General features: G+C 43.0%; 1 protein-coding gene across 1 annotated transcript in view; it reads left to right on the top strand.

The window, feature by feature from the left end:
• Positions 1-24,845, top strand: part of USP24 (ubiquitin specific peptidase 24) — a 357,333-nt gene that overhangs the window by 248,745 nt on the left and 83,743 nt on the right. Inside the window, 6 exon segments of the mRNA XM_030207144.1 lie at positions 4,983-5,174; positions 10,683-10,800; positions 13,183-13,327; positions 18,692-18,811; positions 19,195-19,320; positions 22,384-22,482. Coding sequence (XP_030063004.1) covers positions 4,983-5,174; positions 10,683-10,800; positions 13,183-13,327; positions 18,692-18,811; positions 19,195-19,320; positions 22,384-22,482 — 800 coding nt within the window.

Genomic DNA, 24,845 nt, shown 5'->3' with positions numbered 1-24,845 from the left:
AGAGGCAGGGGTCTCCCTGCGCATGATTCTTTCCTTTCTTCCCAAAGTGGTATCGGCATTTCATCTCAACCAATCTGTGGAGTTTCCATCGTTTCGCAGAGAGGACGATGAGGCTCCATATTCTTCCTTGAAGATATGTATAGAGTCCTCATTAGATACCTGGAAGTCAGGAATGAGTTTCACAAATCAGACTGACTCTGCTTTTTGGTAAACCAGAGGCTTAGCCTCATGGCTTCCAAGCTCACAATTGCTAGATGGCTGAAGGAGAGTTTGTATCAGCTTATTTGCTTGCAGGGAAGCAGGCACCTCAAGCCTTGCAGGCTCATTCTATGAGGTGTACAACGACATCCTGGGCGGAGACTACTTTACTGTCTCTGGCGATATGATCTGGCTTCATACCTTTGCCAAGCACTACTTGTGGCTCACTCGGAAGCCAGTTTTGGGGCTTCTGTTCTCAGGACGGTAGCGCCAGGATCCCACTCACTCTACGCATTGCTTTTGAACATTCTACAGGCTCTAGAATAGTGTGAAGCTACATAATGGAAGGAGAAATTGGGTCTTAGATCATTTTCTTTCCATTAGTCCTTCCTGCTATTCCATAGGATTGCCCAAGGTTTCTGAGATGTTTAGTCGGTGCGAAGTAACGGGTCAAGTAACGTCTGTCACCTTGCATGTTGCTTCCTGCATATCTCTTGTTCTCTTCCAGTTGTCGAGATAAGAGTGGTCCACATGTTTGCTCGTCTGGTTAGTCTTAGGTTAGTGAGTTGTTTAAGACTGGATGACCAGAGAGAGATGTTTTTAGTTGTCTATCTGCACCTGCTGGTTGATGGACACAACTATCCTATAGGAATAGTGGGAAGGACTAATGGAAAGAAAATTAATTAGTAAGACCTAAATTCTCTTTATGTTCTAAGAGAAAGTTCCACAAGCAAGGGCTGCCATTGAAAAGATAAGATGTTACTTCACAGCCAGCTGTGCAGACTTAACTGCAGGAACTGAAAAAGATAAGCAGATGATCAACAGAGCAGCAAAATGTTTGAAAGAGAGTGCAAAATGAAGTGTTTGACCAAGGCAGCCTAGGTTTAAAATACTACAGGCTATCACCATTTAAGCTGTCTTTATGAGCAGGGCACTGTATACTTCAACCAGAATTTTAGCGCTCCTTTTTCTCCCCTACCCTTCACTCATCTAACTCTCTCCAACCTCCTCCTTTGCTCCTTGTAGAACAGCTTGGTAATGGGGACTGGTGTTGCAGTCCAGTCACTGGCATACCATGACCCAGCTGAGTCTTAAGCCTGAGTTTGAAAGCACACTATTAGTTTCCAAATAATGTAGACCTTTTCTAAGAAGTTAAGTATTCTGTTTTCAGCTTGGCACCATGTTCAGTATGACATCCTATTTAAAAACTTGGAATGAGTTTTAAGTGTTTATTGAGCATATTTAAAGCAATAGCATGTAGATTCATTTTCCTGCCCAATATTGAAGTAGCACATCCTTTAGCAAGGATTTAAGTTTTTACGGCTTTAGGAAAGGAAAGAAATGTATGCAGATTTGTATGCAAGCAAAAGTATCTACCAAGAATGTTATAGGATTTTTGCTCAAAAATGATAAATGTAACACTTAGGTAAAAGTCTCATAGTGCATTTTGCACAATTTTAGTCAAGTGGATACATTTGGTTTCCTTTCCTGACGTTCAAGAAAGTAAGTTTTTGGCTTAAAGAGGCACTGTTTCAAAATGATGTGAGCAGACTGACTTGCAGGACTTTCATCCAAAAGTCAAGCTGCTCTTTTGATCCAGTTGTAGAGTCTACCACTGTTTCTGGTCTGATTCCAGAGAAAATAAAGGGCAGCTGTCCCAGGGGGCGTGAAGATAATATTGTAAAAATACTTGCTTCGTCTGCCAGCTACTCGTTACCTGGGCTGAGCCTTGGTCTGTTTCTGTATGGCTTATCTTATGTTCATTTTACAGAACTGAATGGCATGGTTCAGTTGATATTTTGCCAGGCTGCTTTTTTTTAATTGCTCCCAAAACTTGTAGCCTTGTGAAACTTGCTTTGTGTATTTTGAGACATTCACAACATCCATTCAAACCAAGTTAGATTATTTGTAATTAACTGAGCAATTTTAAATATAGCATCATGCTAAATATTTGTTGTTAACTGTATTCCTGTGTTTTAATGCTAAACCTTTTGTATTAAATATTTGTACTGTACACTGCATTGCAGTTGGTGAATTAGTACCAGTATAACTACATTGAGCAAGATTAGCCAAGCAAATATGATTTTTTTAATCAGGATTTATTTAGCACCTTTTGTGACAAGGTTCATCCAAGGCAATGATAGCTTAATGGCAATATTTTCTAGTGTACACTGCTTTATATTGTATAATAATTGTTTTAATCCGATAAGGACTTGATGAGCTATGTTACTATGAGCAATGAGATCGATATCCTCTTCATCTTTAAGTAATGGAAAATTTCAATAGAATGAACATCAGTCCCTAGGCCAGCTGGGGCTTTTGATGATATGGAAGTGGCATTCTCAGCCCCTGGGGCAGAAAGAGTCACGGTCATTAACAGTGACAACTTTAGGTTATCCTAGCCCATGATAACAGGATTGTAGAAAGACCCTTGGCGCATGGCTTTCAGTCTCGGACTCATGGCTGTAGCAATCAAACCAAGAACAGCAGGAGAATGGGCCTATTAAGGGAAGAATCCTCAAGTATTCCGAATAACTCCGGGATTCTAGCACTGGTTCCAATTTTCTCTCACCGTATTAGACCATCAAAGTGACTTAGAAGCTATGTAGTAGAGATAAAAGCACTTATATCACTGACAATTTTCAATAACTTAGATGTCAAGTTAGTATGCTTACCAATATGAAAGCTTAACACGGTGCCCTACTCATGTGTGCCAAAGAAAAGCCCAAGATTACAAGACTTGTAAACTCACCAATTCTGCTTGCCAGATTTCATCTGTTAGACCGGTGATTTCCAAATCTGTCCTGGGGAACCTCTAACTAGTCGTTTTACATAATATCCACAATGAATGTGCATGAGATATAATTATATGCACTGACCTCTATTGTATGCAGATTTATCTCATGCGATACATCATGGCTTTTCTGAAAACCTGATGGGTTAGGGGTCCCCCAGGTCAGGTTTGGGAAACACTGTATTAGACTATTCCATAAACAAGGAATTGTGAAAGTCAGGACCTTTCTTTTCGACTGACATCAATTTCCGCAGATCAGAGGCAGGGAAGCTCCAGCTAGTTTACAAACAGAGAATATACCCATGGTACATAAACCTTCCACTTCTCTTTCAGATGTTGAGGACCTTGATCATGTAACCCTTGAATGCCCAACAAAGGGCTTTGAAACAAGTTTGACACTCAGCTGGAAGCTAATAAAGTTATGCCAAGATAGGTGAGACATGTTCCTTCCATCCCAATCCAGTTAATAACTTGGTTTCTGCATTCTGAATACATTGAAGCTTCTTTAATATTAAGCCCCCAAAATAAAATGTTTCAATAATATGATCACAGTATTACTATCGATTGAGCTGGAAGGAAAAGAAGACACTGGGGGCCAAAAACATTTCAGTTACTAGCAGAAAATTATCGCTATGGAAATTAAAAACAAAAATAAGGACTTTATAATGCCTTTGTGTCGCTGTATGGTGTGATCGCAGCGTGTGCAATTCTGGTCACCGTGTCTCAAAAAAGATGTAGTGGAATTAGAAAAGATACAGAGAAGGGCGACAAAAATGATAAAGGTGATGGAATGACTTCCCTACGAGGAAAAGCTGAAGGGGCTAGGGCTCTTAAGCTTGGAGAAAAGACAGCTGAGGGGAAATATGATAGAGATCTATAAACTAATGAGTGGAGTGGAACGGGAAGACACAAATCGCAGCTTCCTAAAAGAAAAGTCCATAAGCCATTATTAAAATGGACTTGAGGAAAATCCACTACTTATTTCTAGGATAAGCAACATAAAATATATTGTACTATTTTGTGATCTTGCCAGGTACTTGTAACCTGGATTGACCACTGTTGGAAACAGGTTGCTGGGCTTGATGAACTTTCAGTCTGTCCCAGTATAGCAATGCTTATGTACTAAAAAGACTGAGACTATACTTTCCACGTTCAGTTTTCAGATCCCTGACCCAGTCACTAGTCCTATCTAAATTTGACTATTGCAGTGCCATCTATGCAGGACAAAAAACCTCACTAATCAGAAAACTACAGACTGGCCAGAACACGGTGGCTCGCCTTGTACTCAGAACTCCCTGCTACTCTAAAGCGACTCCACTATTATTAAAATTACATTGGCTTCCAATAAATGCACGCATCACATTCAAATTATGTGTATTTGCCTATCAAATAATATGTGGCGTCTTATATGCAGAACCTTATTTAGTTACCAGTACGCAACACATTGAAATCTTCCAGAGACTTCCTTATTCTCCACTTCCCAAATTGCAATAAAATTCAATACAAAACAGTTCATAATACTGGATTCTCCTATCAATGTACTAAGAGATCAAACTCCCTTCCTAAGCAATTATGTCATACAACTATTTCATATTTTGCAAATTGCTGAAAAACTTGCTTATTAAGATCATCTCTCATTGACGAAAGCAACTAATTCACTGTTCAGTCTAAGATGTACTATCCCTGTTGATTTTTACATTCTATTATTGTTATTACGTTGTATTCACATAAGTTTCTATCTTTATAACTAATGTAGCTTGGGTTTGTTATCAAATGTTCTACTTTTAATGTGAGCCACATTGAACTCAAACTTCTTTGGGATAATTGTGGGATACAAATGTCATAAATAAATAAAATAAATATTTTACTGAAGTTTTTCTGATTAAAGAAAAAGGATTAGATATTGTCAAGCGTATTATGTCTAAAGCACAACTCTAAACCATTCATTGCTTCGTAGGAAAGGTTTATCAGTTCCATTTTTGTTTGCTAGCTTCAGAAATGGAGCAGTTGAGTATCAGCCCTGCTACAGTGCTGGAAGATGAAATCACCTGGTTGGATAACTTTGAACCCAATCGCACAGCCGAGTGTGAGACCAGTGAAGCAGATAACATTTTGTTAGCAGGACACTTGAGACTGATAAAGACCCTCTTGTCGTTGTGTGGTGCAGAGAAGGAAATGCTTGGTAAGTATCCCTATGTTAAAATGTTAATCGCCCAAATTATTGAAGGCAATCCATGGAGAAATACCTTCAGGGTGCTTTTGTGTGGCTGATATGTGCTTTCTAGCTCATGTCTGCTCAACTAGTCCATGGGTTCTTAATGATGCCCGCACAAGGTCGAATGGACTGCGGAGAAGAGTCTTGAAATCTGATGCACTTTTTGAAACTTTCTAGACAGAGTGAAGGCAGTTATTAGGACAGTTATTGGTAGTAAAACTGTGTAATAGTATAATTTTAGCAACATGATAGCAGTTAGCCCTGTTAGAGGCTCAAAGTGACTTATGTAGCTGCCAGAAATCACTAGTGGACATGTGATTTCTGAAGGGATACGAGGTTTTCATCGATCAGCTAAAGAAGTGCTGGATCCAAAAAAGGTTTAGAACCCCTGAGCTAGTTAATTAACTTCCCAAGGCCTTCAAACCGCCACCCCATGTATTTTCTGCACAGTGGCATGTGGATCTTAAGTGACTGAAGTCATAATTAGCTGAATAAATCACTGAATGATTGTCCTTTGGTCTCTTCCTCTATGCGCACGTGTACTATGTGAGTTAACGTCTGTGCTGAGCCTCTTTCTGCATTGTGTGCCCAGTAACGTGTGTGTATACCTTGCAATAGCTATGTGCCTCTGTTCATGGTCGCTTTCTGCATCAGCCTCTCAATAATTTAAAGAAACCATTGAAAATCCCACAGCATGGCATTCAGATCATTAATGAAGGTTGACCCATCATTCAGGACTAGTTCAGGTGCCACCAAAATTGGCTTACTACTACTACTTAGCATTTCTATAGCGCTGTCAGGGTTACGCAGCGCTGTACAAGTTTAAACATGGGGAAGGACAGTCCCTGCTCAAGAGAGCTTACAATCTAAAGGTTACAAACTATGTAGTCAGTGGTAGGTATCATGAATGGGGAAGGTGGTTAGGCGCCAAAAGCAAGGGAGAAGAGATGGGCTTTGAGTAAGGACTTGAAAATGAGCAGGGAGGGCGCATGGCGTATGGGCTCGGGAAGTCTGTTCCAGGCATAAGGTGATGCGAGGCAGAAGGGGCAGAGTGGAGTTAGTGGTGGTGGAGAAGGGTACAGATAGGAGTGATTTGTCCTGGGAGCGGAGGTTACGGGTGGGAACATATGGGGAGAGGAGGGTAGAGAGGTAATGGGGGGCTGCAGATTGAGTGCACTTGAAGGTCAATAGGAGAAGCTTGAACTGTATACGGTAGCAGATCGGGAGCCAGTGAAGCGACTTGAGGAGAGGGGTGATATGAGAGTATCGGTTCACGCGGTAGATAAGACGTGCGGTAGAATTTTGGACAGATTGAAGGGGGGATAGATGGCTAAGCGGGAGGCCAGCGAGAAGAAGGTTTAGCATATCAGCTGCTAATCCAGTTCAGTTGCATTTTTAGTCCTGCATGACCACCCAGGGGATCATACAGTAAATCTGTTTTGCTCTTTTGAGAGCTTGCCAGGTACTTGTGACCTGGATTAGCCTCTGTTGTAAACAGGATACTGAGCCTGATATACCTTCACTCTGTCCGAGTGTGGCAACGCTTATGTCCTTGGTCTGGTTGGTGTTTGGGTTACTTTGCTACTCTGACAGGACCCCCCCCCCCCCCCCCCCCCCCCATTAAGGTGTACTTTAATAGAGTCAGAAGCAATGCCCACTTGCTTCTGCCTCCAGCACCACCATCTTGAAAAATGGCAGCACTTCACCCTGTGCGGTTCATCCTGAGATGCACCAGGCAGGGTTGGTTTGCCAAATAAGAAAATGTTCTCATCTTTATGTTGGTCTGATACAAAGCAAAGATTCCAGCTTTTTCTAGGGGGAGAGGTTATGGCATCATCTGCACTTCAGAGGTGATAACAAAACACCGAGTGGCTGATGCAGAAGTCTACCACAAGCCTATGTGTAAAGTTATTGGGGGCTCTGTGCCTACATTATCTGCAGAGCAGTGCAAAGAAGAATTGAGCATGGGTATTAACTCATGCAGAGCCATGGCTGTGTGTTCCATTAAAATGAATGCTAATGAGGCCATTAAGCATTCTGATGCAATGCACAGAAAGTTAGTAGTGGGTTTTGACACGTACACAATGCAGGAAATTTTCCGTGAGGTCCAGGACAGCATAGAAGGGTTGGCTGAGAAGAGTGAGTGTCTAGCAGCATCCCTCTCCCCCTAACATGACCCACCTGCCCCTGATAGCCTTCTACATCAGTTCCTGGTGCCCAGTGGCCCCCTTCCTCCACCCAACCTGAACTGACCTGCCCCTGATATTAAAAATAAAAATTCATGGTAGTCTAGTGGCCCGCTTGCCCCAACCCAGCCCCCCCCCCCCCCCCCCCCGACTTAAAATGGAATTCCTTGTGTCTAGAAGCCCTACTTCCTCCTCCAACCCAACCCCCTTTCCCCCAACTTAAAAGAATTAAATCCTTGCAAGCTGATATTCAGAGCGAGTTAACCATCTGGGAATAGCCGCCAACCGGTTGACTCGTTTGTTGTTGGCTAACCAGTCATTTTCATCAGTATTTAGCTGGTTATTTTGCTGAAAATGACTGGTTAGCGCCGAACTGCAAGCCGTCCATGTCGGAAGCATTCCGGGGGTGGAGGCCAATGTCCCAATTCTCATACCTAACCCATCTAAGGTTATTGGATTAAGACCATAAATAGATAAAGTACAGAATTGTACTGTGCCTTATAGGATCTTGTGCAGCTCAAACAATTCAGTATTCTTCTATCGCCAGCAGGTTGTAGATGTCAGTTATGCAGCTTCAAGCTTAAATTGGTGATAAAACTTCTGAGCCAGTTGGTGACTGGATTTTCAGAAGTTAGTGGGTCAGACAGCCTCCGTTTTAGTAATTTGCTTTGTTTACGATCTAGGGTCGTGTGAGTTTCAACTTCTTAAAAAAAAATAAAATAAGGTAGCATGAGTCCTTGCATTTCTAACTGGCATGTGTGTAGAAAAGGCGGAGCACAGAGACTGCTGTTCTTTGCTCTCTGTCTCCCCTACAGTCCCTGCTTATTAGCTAGCAATGTATCCTAATTAGCTGCTCTTATATAGGGAGCTAACAAGATAAATAAATAAATGTTTCCCACCATGCCAGCTCCCCTTGTCAGTGGCTCGCTGCCAGCCCTAGCTTTTCCTGTCACTGACCACTGACACTAGCCAGGCCTCTTCCCCTCACCTGTGGCACCAGTCACTGCACTGATTTTGGGCCTTTGCTGCCATCGATAGCCAACACCATCTGATTCTCTTCTTCCTCTTCTCTTCCCTGCGTCCTGATGACCCTTCAGGAGGTAGAGACAGCCTGATGTACATCTGCTGTTTTCTCTTCTTGTGCCTGTATTGAAAGTGTTCTGGGGAAGGAGAGTTGAAAGACATACGGTGACTTTGGGGGTCTGGGGGCAGAGAATAGAGGGGGAGAATGGGGATAAAAGCTTGCAGGTAGAAAGGAAGAGCAAGGTGAGAGAGGGAATGATTGAGAGAGTAAATGAGTGAGCCAGTATGGTGTAGAAGAGAGAGCATGAGCTGAGGGAGTGAACTTGGGAATGTGAGAGAGGGTTTGAGCTGGGGAAATGGTTAAGTCTGGGAAGATATGACCCAAAAGTAATTAAAGGGAAGAGGCAGGCTATAGAGGATAAGGCATGGGAGAAGTAACAAAGGAGAAAAGAAATGGGCTTAACACTAGGGCTGATGAGGGCAGCAGGGTGCTTCAGACCATCTTCTGCTTCTTCAGTGGCTGTAGTGCTAATTAGGAGGAAACGGGGAGACTCACTGCTTGCATCCAGTCATACACATTGTACCTGGTGTGTCACTCCCCATGCAGTCACAGTCTCTCCATTCACTCACACTGTCACTCAAACTTACTTGGAGACAACCTTCCACCCTCTTATCATATATTCAAGGTCAAACTACTTAAGAAATCACATAACTTATTCAGTCATGCACCAATATGAAGACCCCCCCTCAAAAAAAAAAAAAGCTACACACTTGTAGACACCCTCCTGGCCCATCTACCCACAGCTTTCACCTAAAAAGAGGACTGGTCAGATGACCCAGACCACAGAAGGAGCTTGGGAGACTCACAGCTTGTAAGCTTGTGAGTTTCTGGCATGGTGAGCATATCAGATTATTACTTTTAAAAAACATTCCGGTTGAGTAGGATATATTTCCTGCCAGCAGGTGGAGCTAGAGAAGAACAGCTCAGAGTTCACTTAACGCCTCTTTTAGAGGGCTGGTGCCACCTTCATCTTCTCAGTATTTCTCTCGCTCTACCAGATGGCCTGATGTATGTATTATTAGTAGGCCCCAGGCCCAGATTCCTTATGGAGCATAGACCAAATCTGAGGGGTACAGCACGCAGCAGTCCTTTGGGGCTGTTTTCCTTCCTCCCCTTGGGAACAGAATACAGTTCATTTTCTTGTTCAGCCATTGGTTGACTTTTTTTTTTTTTTTTTTTTAAACATTTGGAATAATAAATTGTTTCTCGTGATTTCCTGTTATTTCTTACTGCTTGGATATTTAATAATGCTGAGTTGTTTGAGCTGCTTAGGATCCTGTAAGGCACAGCAGAATTCTGTACTCTCTATCTCCACCTGCTGGTAGATGGACATAAACCCATATTTTCATGGACACAAGCAAGTCCTTATTTCTCCTTATTTGGTAGTCTGGGTGGAGACTACAGGGCTTTTGGGGGCTCATGTTGGGGGTCTGATTCAAAAAGCCACTGTCGAGGGGTGGGGGGGAGTTTGAGTCGAGAGCCACTAAACTACCAGGGGTTTTGTCAGCGGCTCTTCCCCCCCCCCCCCCCCCCCCCCCCCCCAAAATAAATACATAAATTTCCATTCCTGTCAGTGCTTAAGCCAGTTATCACTAACACACTGACAGGGACATTTTGCAGTCAGCTGTGGGGTTGCTAACACAATTTTAACATGGCTTTCTGCATTGGCCCTTGAGTGTGCCAATCAAAATAGGCATTACAGATAACAGGGCATTGTGCCCATGTTTAACCCTGTAGGGGAAGCTGTAGGCTGGCTACTGCTTAAATGCAAATGAAGCAAGCACTATAGCATGGGGACTCAATATCAGACTGTGAATCTAATGCATTATAGGGTAATGCATTAGATTCATAGGGCCTGACCAATATATGCTGGGCTGAACATGATCCCTTTGGTTTACAGTCTGATATTTAGTGCTGGATTGTGTCCCCATACTATTTTTACCTTCCAATTATGTTTTGTTTTAGTCAAACTCCCTCCCATGCCTTTATGTTTATAATTCATATTTGCATTTCGGAAACAATGGTAATAACTGCATCAGCAAACTGCGAACTCCAAAAAGGATGACACTATACAACATAAACAAATTTACAGCTTTAAAGAGAAGGCATCACAAAAATGTTTTTCATGATCTGCTTGCTTCTCGAGATACACCTCTAATGGATAAGTGTTTGCTGACCCTAGCTGTAAATGTTTTCCTGTTGCAGGTCTATCTCTGATTAAACAGTTACTAGATGATTTTCTGTTTCGAGCGTCCCGAATCATACTCAATATCCATTCTGCAGCTGGCAGTGCTGCCTTCACCCAACAGGACTTTCACCCAAAGTATGAAAACTATCTTATTGCTGTCTGTGTTTTTTTTTTTTTTTTTTTTTTGGGGGGGGGGGGGGGGGTTGTGCAAACCAAAGGATTTTGTGGTTAGTGCAAGCACAAAAACAAAAATTAGTATCTTGCATCAGGCCTCTGCAAAAGTTTTCAAAGCAACACTCACAACACTGCCTCGAGTAGGCCTGGGCAGAGAACTCTTCTGAAGCAGTTGTCTGAGCACCACAAGGGTAGGCTTGTTTGAAGAACTGTCAGACAGGGATCATTGCAATTTGTAGTCTGTACATGTGCAGGGATAGGTGTGGATGAAACATGTTTTTGACCAGAGTGTTAGATGTGATAGTACTACTACTACTACTACTATTTAGCATTTCTATAGCGCTACAAGGCATACGCAGCGCTGTACAAACATAGAAGAAAGACAGTCCCTGCTCAAAGAGCTTACAATCTAATAGACAAAAAATAAATAAAGTAAGCAAATCAAATCAATTAATGTGAATGGGAAGGAAGAGAGGAGGGTAGGTGGAGGCGAGTGGTTACAAGTGGTTACGAGTCAAAAGCAATGTTAAAGAGGTGGGTTTTCAGTCTAGATTTAAAGGTGGCCAAGGATGGGGCAAGACGTAGGGGCTCAGGAAGTTTATTCCAGGCGTAGGGTGCAGCGAGACAGAAGGCGCAAAGTCTGGAGTTGGCAGTAGTGGAGAAGGGAACAGATAAGAAGGATTTATCCATGGAGCGGAGTGCACGGGAAGGAGTGTAGGGATGGACGAGTGTGGAGAGATACTGGGGAGCAGCAGAGTGAGTACATTTATAGGTTAGTAGAAGAAGTTTGAACAGGATGCGAAAACGGATAGGGAGCCAGTGAAGGGTCTTGAGGAGAGGGGTAGTATGAGTAAAGCGACCCTGGCGGAAGACGAGACGGGCAGCCTTCCTACTGCTTGTGAATAGATTTTAAAGCCAGTTCATCCTACTACTACTTATGTCGATAGCGCTACAGGAGAACACAGTGCTCTTCTAGCCCCCTAGCTGAATATTCTGACCAGTTCTTTCACTCCTGTATTTTTCAAAACAATAAATATATAGTTTAGAATCATTTTTGCACATACAGCAACTATGTGTTCAGTCCTCGGATTTTTTTTTTCCCCATTTGTGGTCCTGCTGCTCTTCCTTCATGAAATCTGAGTTCCAGTTGGCCATTGGGATGAAGCATGGTCTTAGACAATGGTAGACAAGCTAGGTGGAAATAGAAAGGTGCCTAAAAGCCCTACTGAGTAGCAGTAACAAAAGGAAAATCAATGATTTAAAAAAAAAAAAATCCCTTCAAAGGAGTAACTGGAGGAAAGAGAGGTGAGAAGGTGAGGAACTATGGTTTACATTTGTGTCTTGAAGTAGTATTTTAGCTTTATTCCATTCTAGATGAGGCTTACAAAATTGGCCCTATGTGAATTTTATTTATTTAAAACATTTATAAACCGCTCTATCATACAGTTCTAGGCAATTTCCAATTCACATACATAATAAAATTGTTACAAAGACACTACTCTTTAAACAAAATATTAAAAGAAAAACAGATTAGAAAGCCACAGTCCTTAATTGTTACCAAAACATTTGGCCTTCAAACATTTTCTAAATTGAACAATAGAACAACTTTTATGCAAAGTCTGAGGTAAAGCATTCCAGGTCCTTCTACACAAAAAAATAGAGGAATGATATACTTCTAATATGACCTGTAGAAAAGAAGGAATGTCTAGATACAGTTTACTTAAAGGTCTTGTAGGCATATGTATTTTCAATGAATTAGACAAAACTAATGGACCGTTATCATTCAAAGCTGTGTAAACCAAACTCAAAACTTTAAACCTGATCCTCCAAACAATAGGATGCCAGTGCAATTCTCAATGGGCAGGAGTGATATGATCAAATTGGGATAAGTTCGTCAAAATTCGTGCTGTAGCATTTTGACAAATCTGTAATGCTCTTAATTTGTAAGCAGGTAACCCCAAGTAGAGGGCATTACAATAGTCCTATAAAGGTATAATAGATGCCTGTACCACAGTTTGAAAATTTGAAGGTGACAAAAAGTCTTTCATCCTTCGTAATATCCTAAGTTTAAAAAAGATTTTTTTGAACAGTAGATTTCAATTGTTCATTAGACTCCTAAATATTTCAGACAATTGACAACTGGAATTTTGAGATCATCAAACACAAAACGTTCCAGAATCACTGTAGGAGTTGCTTTACAAGACAAAGTCCTACCCTGTCCTGTCCTTCAGGACTACTGACCCTAGCTATGAACTGACTATGCATCTATATTCCTTCTGCTAGTGCATATGACAGCACATAATGGGACCTCTCCACTCTGTAGGTGTCCTTTGTTTGTTTCAGGTGTAGCACGGTGAATAGTCGCTTAGCAGCTTATGAAGTGCTGGTGATGCTGGCTGAAAGTTCGCCTTCCAACTTGCAGCTTATCACAAACGAACTACTTTCAATGCACCATCAGCCTGACCCTGCTCTTACAAAGGAATTTGATGTAAGTAATATATCTCTCTATTTTCTAGAATTTTGGAAACTTTTATTACTGAATTGGTTATGAAAATAATAAATCTTATTTAACTTGACATCAGATCTGAATTAATGCTGGATAATTCACCACTTCCAGAGCCAGGACACAAAACATATCTTCTTTTCCATTTACATTCTTTTGGTGCTGTATAGAAAAATCTAGTTTTACTTGCTAATGTTCTTTCCTGCCGTCCAACTAAACCAGTCCAGAACATGCGCGCTAGGCCTATCCACTAGAAGGTGGAGGCAAGGATATATAAGTTGTAAGCTCTGCCCTATAAGAGGCACTGTGCAGCTCAGCAAGCCAGTATTTCTGTAACAAAGCAGACTGTACTTTCATATATTCCATGCCCCTGAGAGAAGGGAAATTCAGAGTATTCATGCTTACTGTCCCTTCCAGGATTCCTGCAAGTCCACACAAAGTTCAGATCTCTTCCTCCACTACAAGCCACACACAGGCCAAATCAATGAGCCATAGCAGGAGGCAGCACAAAGGGGAAGGCCTCTGGACTGGTCTGGTTGCACTCGAAGAAAGAAAATTAGGTAAGACCAGATTTTTTTTCTTTCCTTTTTTGTCCACCAGACCAGTCCAGGGGATGTAACAAAGTAATCGTCGGCATAGGCACAAATACAATTTTCCTGCAACTTCTTCCTGAACATTGACAACCTGCCGTTAGTGCTTGGAAAAAGGAATGAAGAGAGGACCAGGTAGTGGTTCTGCAAATATCCACTGGTGCAACCGCTCATGACTGCCCAGGATGTTGTCACACCAGAGTCCATCTGGCGGAGTGTAGCCTTTAAGAAGGTATTCAGAGATGATAACCTATGTGCTGTGGTCGCTTTCTTCACTGCTTCCCCTCTCTTTGAACCAGTAAACACAAATAAATGATGAGACCCGTGAAAGTTATTTCCATTTCCAAATATTGCAGCAGTGCCCTACAGACATCCAGACGCTTCAGAAGAAGAAATTTGTCGTCTCAGTCCTCTGGACAGGAGGCAGGGAGTGCTACAGCATGATTGATGTGAAAGGAGAAAACCACTTAGGGAAGAAAGGAGGGAACCGTTCAAATATATACTCCCTCTTCAGATTACTCCAAAAAGGGGTCCGTACAGGATAATGCTGGCAATTCTAAAATTCTTCTAGCAGACCAATCTGCCACCAAAAACACCACCTTCAAGGTGAAATATTTCAAGTCGCTTTCTTAATGTAGTGCCTTCAGAACAAAAGTTGAGATTTCAAGAGAGCACCAAGGATCGTATTAGCAGGTTTAAGTGAGCTACCAATTTAAAGAAGTGAGCCACATTGGAGCCCTTTAGTAGTACGCTAAGGCAGCCACTTGCACTTTCAAAGAATTCAAAGCCAACCCTTTCTTCAACTCTGCAAGAACAATAAGATCTGTGCCACCGAAACCCGGAAGAGGCAAGCTGCCTTTTAGCACACCAAGAGTCTTCAAACCTTCACATAGGCCAAGGAGGTCAAACATTTCTGGGCCTGCAAAAAGGTTGTAATGGCACTGTATGCATATCCTTTTTGCCTCAAATGAGCCCTCTCAAGGGCCAGGCTGCAAGACAAGAGAGGTGGATCATCCATAACTACCGGACCTTGAACCAGAAGAGCCTTTTTTTGAAGGAACTTCAAAGCTTCCCCTACTTGGAGTTTGCATTAATCTGCAAACCATGGGTATATGGTCAAATTTGGAGCCACCATGACCACCAAGCCAGAGTGAATCTTCACCTTCTGCAAAACTCAGCCCAGAATTGGCCAGGGGAGAGAACACGGGATGCCGAACTGAGGCTATTGATAGAGTAGAACGTCTAACCCAGGAAACCTGAAATCCTTCCAAATACTGAAGAATCATGGCACCTTACATCCTGCAGCTGTATAATACTTTCAGGATGGTTCAAGTCTCCAACCAGTTGATTAACCAGGACACTTCTGCTTTGGGCTACTTGCCTCTGACAGTTCCAAGTTTATTGAAAGAATTTACTATCCCGCTTGTTACAAAATGTGCCTGAGTGGCTTACAGACTTAAAGAGGAGAAGAAACAGTGAACTAACTGCCCAGCTGAGTAGGCCTGCATCCATTGTATGCACTATCCAGTTGGGTGACTCAAATACATGTCCTGCATCAGTTTTAATTCTGACGCCACCATCCCATTCTGTATCTGACCTCCTTTGTCCATGTGAAACACTGCTCCTAAGACTGATACTCAGGATTCCATCAAGGAGAGGAGGTAAGACTGATGAGATCTCTTCTATGCAAGACTAAATGAAGAATCGTCACCATGGACCTTAGAACCTGCATGTAATCCCAGGCTCAAGGCAACTTCTTCACGAGAAGAGTCCTCACCAGGGCTTGGAGCTTCAACCTTCACTGAGAGGGCAGGAAAACCTTGACCCCACCCATGGATCAAACAGAACTCCCAAATATTCCAGTCACAGGGAGGGCTGCAACTTGCTTTTATAGATATTTACAATTCAGCCCAGGGACTCCAAAAGTTAAGCAGTCACTCACTGGCTCTCTTTTGATTGTGCCTGGATAAGCCAGTCATCCAGATAAGGATGGACACAAATGCCCTCTTTTAAAGGACTTCTGCTACTACCACTATCACTTTTGGAAAAGGTCTGAGGTGTGTATGGCCAGGCCAAAGGAAGGAGCCTGAAACGAAGTGCTGGCCCAACAGAGGTGGGACTATGTGAATAGGCTTTCTTGAGGTCCAGTGACATAAGCAACTCTCCAGTTTGCATTGTCACAATGATGGAGCACAGATTTTCCATCATGAAATGCAAGATTGAGGGCCCTATTCACTCTCTTCAGATCCAGAATGAGGCAAAGAAAAACCTTCTTTCTTAGGAACCATAGAGTAACAGCTATGACCTCTTTGTTCCTCTGGAATGGGAACCATTGCCCCCAAGTCCAGAAGCTGTGCAGCATAGTCTGAATGGCGTTTCTCTTTGCTGGAGCATGACAGGGTGATTCTAAATAGGCATCTTCAAGCTGGAAGGAAAACTCTAGCATGTATCCCCTCTATACCACATCCAGCACTCACTAGTAGTAGATTATCTAGGTTCACTCCTCATAAAGTGTAAACAGGATCCCGAGGCTTTTTGGCCTTAGGGAAGACCTCTTGCAGTGGCTGGGCGATGTTGCTTAGCCTTCCAAATTCATAATCTGCCAAAAGCAGAAAGGGAGGAATATTTGTGCTTTATTCTCTGAAAACCTCTGAGGGTTAACTTCCCATGGGTTTTTGACTATCTTCTTAAGATCCTCCCCAAAGAGTAAATTGCCTTGAAAGGGAAATCTGCAGAGCTGAGTCTTATAGGCCAAATCTGCCATACAGTTGAGCAACCAGAGAAGCCTCCTGGTCAAGACAGTCACCTCCATGGACATGGCTGAAACCCAGGTGATGCCATACAGCATATCCACTACATAGGAAATGCCCGCTTCTAATCAGGTTACCGCCTTGCGAAGCATCAGCCTTCAACTCCAGGACATTCTTGGCATGCTGAGCCCAGCACAAGCATTCCCCTTGGGCACCTTCAGCTTCTGTTCCTCTTCAATAACTAGCAGGTACAATTTACCCATGGCTCTGTCAACCCTCATCTCAGTCTCCAGAGCATCTCACTCTGCCAAGATGATAGTCTGCAGTATTTGTTGCACCAAAAAGGACCTGTAGGTTTGCAAACTCCTTCCAAGGTGGTATCTCCTGCCACCACAGGGTCCCAGTCCAGGAATTTAAATACTGAGGGTTTCTAGGGCCTCAGAATTTATGCCCATCAGCTCTTCCCACCAGAAGAGCATGGGTAAGACAAAGCAGAAGAGGGCAAAACAGCAGTTCTAGAGCCCCACAGCTGCTGCAGTCTAACAACTTATGCTGCATAGCTTCCAGAGGTTCCCAGCATTTCATAAACCTTTCATATCCTCTTCATTGTTTTTTTTTTTCTTTTTTTCATTGTTTGATTTTTTTTTTAACGGGGGGGGGGGGGGGGGCGCACCAAGGAAGCTGACCCCAAAATAGGACCACCCAGGAAGAAATGAACCTGGACTCCTCCAGATACTCACTAAGACAGTGGCATGAGGACTCTGAATGCCCGTCCCCTTTTCTACAGCTCCACTAGGTCTAGCCCAAGCCTGGGTCCAGGTGCAGCAGTTAACACCAGACCAGTGCAAGGGGTGCCTGCCACCATCTAATGTAAGCAGAGAATGTTGTTTTGCTGAGCTGCATGGTTCTTATATAGGACAGAGCTTACAGCTTGCCTATCTCTGCCTCCATCTGCTGGTGAATGAGCATAACTCATGTGTTTTGGACTGATCTGGTGGACGAAGAGGAAACAATATTTCTATGATGCATTATGGCAAATGATTGTGGATATGTTGCTTATCAGGCTGCCATTTTCGGCACCATGTGCCAGGTTGATTTGCTATCAATAATTTAGAGATTGCTTTCTGATCTTAGTGTGTATGTTCCAGTGATGACTCCTAATAACAATGTTTCATAGCATTTCATAACCATAGAGTGCAAGACTTCAAACATGTTTATCGGCCTCTGTTAGATGAAATGCTGAGCCTCAGTGAGGGCTTTGAACCTGAGTCCTTTAGGTGTATACTGATGTTCAGCAGCGGGGGGAATTTGTTGTTGGAGGATATGGTCAAGGCAGTTGTTATTGCTAGGTTTAAAAAAGGTTTATACAAGTACTGAAGCAAAAGTTCATAAACCATTAAGTAGTGACTTTTTCAAGTCTAATGACTAATCTTCGGGAATGAGCAACAAGAAATGAATATGCTTTTTGGGATCCTGCCAGGTACTTGTAACCTGGATTAGCCACTGTCAGGGACAGGGTGCTGGGCCCCCTCCCTGCCCATCTTCAAATCCTTGCTCAAAGCCCACCTCTTCAATGTCGCCTTTGGCACCTAACCACTTTACCTCTATTCAAGAAATCTAGACTGCCCCAACTTGTCATTTCGTCCTTTAGATTGTAAGCTCCTTTGAGCAGGGACTATCCTTTTTTGTTAAACTGTACAGCGCTGTGTAACCCTAGTAGCGCTCTAGAAATGTCAAGTAGTAGTAGGGTGCTGGGTTAGATAGTCCTTTGGTCTAACCCAGTGTTGGCAAATTTTGTCATCTTTCTGGCCTCCAGCACTGCAGGTTAGATTAGTTGAAAAGATACCTACTATTCACAATAAAGTTTATATTCTATGTTAGGATTCCTTTATTTGTTTTACATATAGTTAGTCTTTTAGATTGGTTTTAGTGAAGGAGTCGGTATCTTCTGAGTGTGCAAACTGGCATCTGTCTCATGGTTCTTTTTTATTTTGTGTTTTTTTTTGTAGTATCTTCCCCCTGTTGATAGCCGGTCAAGTTCTGGGTTTGTGGGTTTGAAGAATGGAGGAGCCACATGTTACATGAATGCAGTTTTCCAACAGTTGTACATGCAGCCAGGTCTCCCAGAGGTATATTTTTCACAAATTATCAGTTCCTAATCACATCAAAGTGTGGCAGACCTGTGCCCAGGAACACCACTGATTCACCCGTTACTCTTCTGGAAAGATATGGGCAAATCACTAGTAAGCTGAGGTAACTGATGTGTTTATATGACTTAGGATTTCATGCAGGATGGCAGTGCTACACGATATTTGTTCATATAGAGGAAGCTTTAGAGATGGTAGGAAACTGTATTTTGTAAAGTACAGGCAGAACAGCTACAAGTTTGATTTTTTTTTTTTTTTAATTGTGCTTCAAGTAAGATTTGGTTGTATTCAATTTATGTTGATATCAAAGCATTTGCTTTGTAGAACTTTACGAGGCAAAATTAGTGTACGTTCTTTTCCCCAAGGTGTTGCTTTCAATGGATGATGAAACCGACAATCCAGACGACAGTGTGTTCTATCAAGTTCAATCTCTCTTTGGACATCTGATGGAGAGCAAGCTGCAGTATTACGTGCCGGAAAATTTCTGGAAGGTATATCCACTTTCAGTAAAGCGGTAGAATACATATAGGACCAGGAGCTTAGCCAGACTAAAGATTTGGAGTGGGCCTAGACAAGAAGTGGGTGGGCACCCAAGTGCTCTTTCCCCCCCCCCCCCCACCCCCACCCCCCCCCAACCACCACCACCAACAAAAATATCTCAGCTGGCGGGGAAATGCTTCTTTCCACCATGGCAGTCTGCAGTACGCATGTGCTGAAAACTGAGCATGTGCAGGTGCTGGTATCATGGAGAGTAGTGTTTTCGTTACCATTAGGGGGAAGTCTTCAGCTGGCTGAGCTTGGGATCCCCACCAGCTACCACTAAACGTGTGGTACTGTTGGGTGGGCCTGAGCCCTAAGTCAGGCCCACCTGTGGCTACGCCACTGTATAGGACTAAATTCAATATATGGTGCCTAAAAAAAAAATCGGCACCGAAAAAAATAGCGCTCTTCTGTAAACAGCGCTCAGACGCTGTTTATGGAATAGTGCTTAGTGCCAAGAACTATGTCTACTTTTAGGCTCTACTGTTTTACATCAGCGAAACCTGGTGTAAATCGCCATGCCTAAATTAGGCACTGATCCCCTTTATAACAGTGCGCATAAATTGTGGGAACACCGATCTGCTCATAATCCTCCCATAGCCACGCCCATTTTGATCGTGCATAAATTTTAATTAATGACAGCACCGATAATTGTTAGCATTCTATTATTGGCGCTAATTGGCTCATTCAGTTAAATTGAATGGAGTGGAGGAGTGGCCTAATGGTTAGTGCAGCGGGTTGCAGACTTGGAGAACTGGGTTTGATCCCCGCTGCTGCCTGATGGTCGGCAGTGGGTTGAGATCCTAGGGAACTAGGTTCAATTCTCTGCAGCTCTGTGTGACCCTGGGCAAGTCACTTAACCTTTCATTGCCCCAGGTTCAACAGTAGTACAATGTACTAGCTAGACCGTGAGCCCACTAGGGACAAACCCATTACCTGTAAAATGAAACTTTATGCCACTTAGGTCTAAGTGGTACATAAATACTATTGAAAATGAAAATTGTGCGCACAATTTTTAGCAACTTTTCTAGAATTTTGGGAATAGTGCAGAATCCAGTAGACCACTTGGTGTGAAAAGAATAGGGATTCTGTTTATAATTTGAGATTTTCTGTTGTTCAGAATGACACATTCTTGGGAAAGTTTATGTAAATGGCATGGGTTGGAGCTGGAATTGATTTATATGCTGTTCTACACACAGTGGTGGAGACCTAAAAAGGAAGACAGACAAATTGTATGGGTTAATTGGTACTTATTTGCTATAATTTATGTTACTATATTTTATTTATTTATTATTACATTTGTATCCCACATTTTCCCGCATAGCAATAGGCTCAATGTGGTTTACAGGTTCTGGAGAGGAGAGTTCCAACCCCAGGAATATAGAGTAACAGTAGGTGCAAGGAAGCTGATACGGTTCCGGAAAAAAAGAATACAACTCTGGGATGAATATATAGTAGCATATAGAGACAAGTAATCCCAATGAGGCTGATAAGTCTCCGGGAATGGGACTACAGCTTCTAGTGAGCAATACAGAGTAGGATAAGGATAGAAGTACACTTAAATATAACTGGAGTGGTAAAATTTGTACAGTTTGAAGTAATAGGATTATATGGAAGGGGTATTGTTCATTTCTTAGTTCGATAGATGTGATGCATTGTTCATGAATTAGTTTGGGACTGCTGGGTAGGCTTTCCGGAAGAGGTGAGGTCTTTTCAGAATTTTAGATGGGTGTTCACAGTTGTAATGTTTCTAGGTAATGCAGTCCAGAGCTGGGTGCAAATGTAGGAAAAGCTGGGTGCATATGTTGATTTGTATTTTAGTCCTTTACAGTTTGGGTAATTCAGGTTTAGAAACGTTCTTGATGATTCGATGATTTTTCTAGTTGGTAAGTCAATAAGTTCAGTCATGTAGGTTGGGGGCCAGACCATGGATTGTTTTGTGGACCAGAGTGCAAATTTTGAAGGCTATTCGTTCCTTGATTGGTAGCCAGTGCAGTATTTCACGTAGGGGTTTAGCACTTTCGAATCTTGTCTTTCCGAAAATGAGTCTAGCTGCCGTGTTCTGTGCGGTCTGGAGTTTCCTTAAGATCTGTTCTTTGCATCCCGCATATACAGCTTTATAGTAGTCAACATGTGATAGTACCATTGTTTGAATTACGTTACGGAAAGTTTCCCCTTGGGAAGAATTGTTTGAGTTTCCACATTGCATGGAACATTTTCTTCGTAGTAACAGAGGCTTGGCTCTCCAGGGTTAGGTTAGTATCAATAGTAATTCCAAGGATCTTCAGTTTGTCCGATATCGGGAGAGTATGTTCCGGGGTTTTTATGGATGCAGGGAGGTTTGTTTTATGGTGAGAAGAGAGAATAAGGCAGTGAGTTTTTTCCTTGTTGAGTTTGAGTTTGAATGCCGATGCCCAGGCGTTCATTAAGCTTAAACTAGTCTTTATTGCAACAGTGATTTCTGTTGGATTAGAATTGAATGGTATGTAAATGGTGACATCATCCGCATACAGAAAAGGATTAAGATTATGCTTGTATAGGGCATGAGCAAGGGGGATCATCATCAGATTAAATAATATGGGTGAGAGAGGTGAACCCTGGGGTACTCCGCAATCGATACTCCGTGATGATGATATGTTTGAATTTGCTTTTACTTGATAAGATCTTGTGGTTGGGAAACCCTTGATCCGTTTGAGTATATTCCCTCCTATGCCTATCTTTTGTCGATTATTTTTAATAGTGTATAATGGTCAACCATATCGAATGCGCTTGACAAGTCAAATTGCAAGAGGAGTATGTTTTTACCTAATGCGATTTCCTTGACAGCACATTTCATGAACTTTTAAAAATCCACGTGGTCCTTCCTTCAAATGTCCAGCTTATAGAAACCCATTAAATCCACAATGTGAAGCAGTGAAGTCAAATGTATAGGGGTATATCATTAATTTCATTGATTGGTTTAAGTATGTCTGTAAATGGTGATTATATAAGACCATGGACTGTTCTTTTGATAGATCTTCAAGATGTGGAATAAAGAGCTTTATGTTCGAGAACAACAGGATGCTTATGAGTTCTTTACCAGCCTCATAGATCAAATGGATGAATATCTCAAGGTAGAGTGCTTCAAATGTAATGTACATTCCTGATTTACCTATGAACTGAGATTCCAATAGGAAACTTAATTAGCCATGTATATGAGCATATGAGGCCTGTGAATTTGCTGTGTTCTCAAAGGCTGTACATGAACCTTACCTCTTACGCTGGTTTCTTTAGCAATAAAAAGCCTATGCAGAAGGAGGACAAGGCTATTGCAGGGCCTGTGGGTTTATGCACCTGGCCATTTCTTGTTTGCTACTGAGGGAGAGTTTAAACTTTCCTTTCATTAGGGCACATGGAATCACATCTTCACCACATCTCTTTTGTACAAATGAATTATTCTGTTTTGAGCATGTTTCAGGGACATGTGATTTTCATAAGTCAAAATAATAATAATCAATATTTCATGCAGATTTCTTTCTTTGTGGGGTAAGGAGCAAGCTGACCTCGGTGCAGCAGGGGTTGGGTGGGCTAGGGGCTGGGATGAAGGAGATTACTTGCGGCAGGGCACAAGTGGGAATGGATTAGATTTCGGCCGGAATGGGTTGGATTTCTGTCCCCATGCAACTCTCTAGTACAGTATCAACTGCTGAAAAGCTGCAGATCCCAAAAGCTTTGCAGCCTGCAAGGTGATACAACAGATTTCCCAGAGTTGGCTATGGTGCCTATGTGGTTGTGCCATTCAGTTTCACAGTGTTCTGGTGTTTAGCACAGTAAGGTTGGCTCAGATAAGAACCCAAACTCTCTTCACTGATACCATTGAGTTATGAAGGGAGGGTGGTATAGAGTGTGGCGGTGAAGTAGCCTAGTTAAAGTTGAGATCCTCAACCCAGTCTTCGGAACACACCTAGGCAGTCAGGTTCTCAGAATACCCCCAATGAATATGCAGGAGATAAATTTGTATACCCCTACCTTCATTGCATGCAAATTTATCTTCTACATATTCATTGTGGGTATTCTGAAAATCTGACTGGTTAGCTGTGTCCTGAGAGACTGGGTTGAGAATCCCTGGGTTAGAGCCGAGAGCCAGGGAAGCCAGGTTTCAGTTCCTGCTTTTGCTGCTGACATCCTTTGTGGTCTTAGGCAAATCATTTATCTTCCGTTACACTATAGGAGGGGGTGGGAGAAGGAACTGGGAGTGACCCTGGGTGAAAAGAGATGGGAGAAATTGGAGCGGGCGGTGTTGGGAGTCTCCATGCATGTGCCACTTAAAGAGAACGCAGTGAAAGTGTTATATAGATGGTACTTAACCCCGGATCGCCTCCGGTGCATGTATCCTACTCTGTCAGGCCTGTGCTGGAGGGGGTGTGGGGAGCGGGGAATCATGGGGCATATCTGGTGGGGCTGCATCAAAGTTAAAGCATTCTGGAAGGCAGTTCACAGTAGGATGCAAGGTTGGCTGGGGGTCACCTGTTCCCTGAGCGCTGGAGGTATTCCTTTTTGCCACAAAGCTAGGTGGTTTAACGTCCCATCAACACCTACTTCTGAGGCAGATGACAGGTGTAGCCCGAGTGACAATTGCTCAACACTGGAAACAGTCGGGGGGCCCCCTCAGTGGTGAAATGGCATAATAAATTAAAATGTGTGTGTGAGATGGAACGGCTGTTAGCAGCTAGAAAGCACCAGATCAATAAATGGCACTCGGTATGGAAGTTTTTTGTTAACGCTGAAACCAACGACTAGTTTCAGAGAAGCATTTGTGACTGTACGGATAGGTAAAAGGGCTCTTTGTCGGGGTGGACGGGGATGGGTAAGAGGGAGCGGGGATAGGGTGGATTTGGGGGGGGGGGGGGGGGGTGAGGGCTGTTCTTTATGGGAAAAAAAATGTATTAAAAATGTTGAAGTTTACCAGGGATCTATAAGGTTGAAAAAGACAGGTACAAATCAAGGAAGGTATACACAAAAAATGGCACGTGTGAGTTTATCTTGTTGGGCAGACTGGATGGACCGTGCAGGTCTTTTTTTTGCCGTCATCTACGTTGTTACTATGTTACTGCAAATCCCCACTTATACTGTAAGCTCTTTAGGGAAGGGGCATATTGTACCTGGATATTTCACACTATACAGTAGTGGTGTTCTTTGGTCGGCTGCCACCCAGGACGGATCGCCGCTGCGCACCCCCCACCCCTGTGCATCACCTCCAAACATCGCTATTACCACCCCCCCCCCCCCCCCCCCCCAAGTGCATTGCTCTTACCTCCTGGGGTGCTGGGAGCAGCTGCGTGTCTGTCGGCTCCACTGGTTCCCTGCTCCCTCTACCCCAGAACAGGAAGTATCATCAGAGGAAGCAGGGAACCAGCAGTGCTATCAGCCACACAGCTGCTCCTTGCACCCCCCCTCCCTCCCCCCCCCCCCCCCCCCCCCCCCCCCGCGCGCAGCA

This window comes from Microcaecilia unicolor, chromosome 6 (assembly GCF_901765095.1).
Source record: "Microcaecilia unicolor chromosome 6, aMicUni1.1, whole genome shotgun sequence".
Lineage (NCBI taxonomy): Eukaryota > Metazoa > Chordata > Amphibia > Gymnophiona > Siphonopidae > Microcaecilia > Microcaecilia unicolor.
Note: the sequence above shows the minus strand (reverse complement) of the source record. Positions and strands in the feature narration are given on the sequence as shown.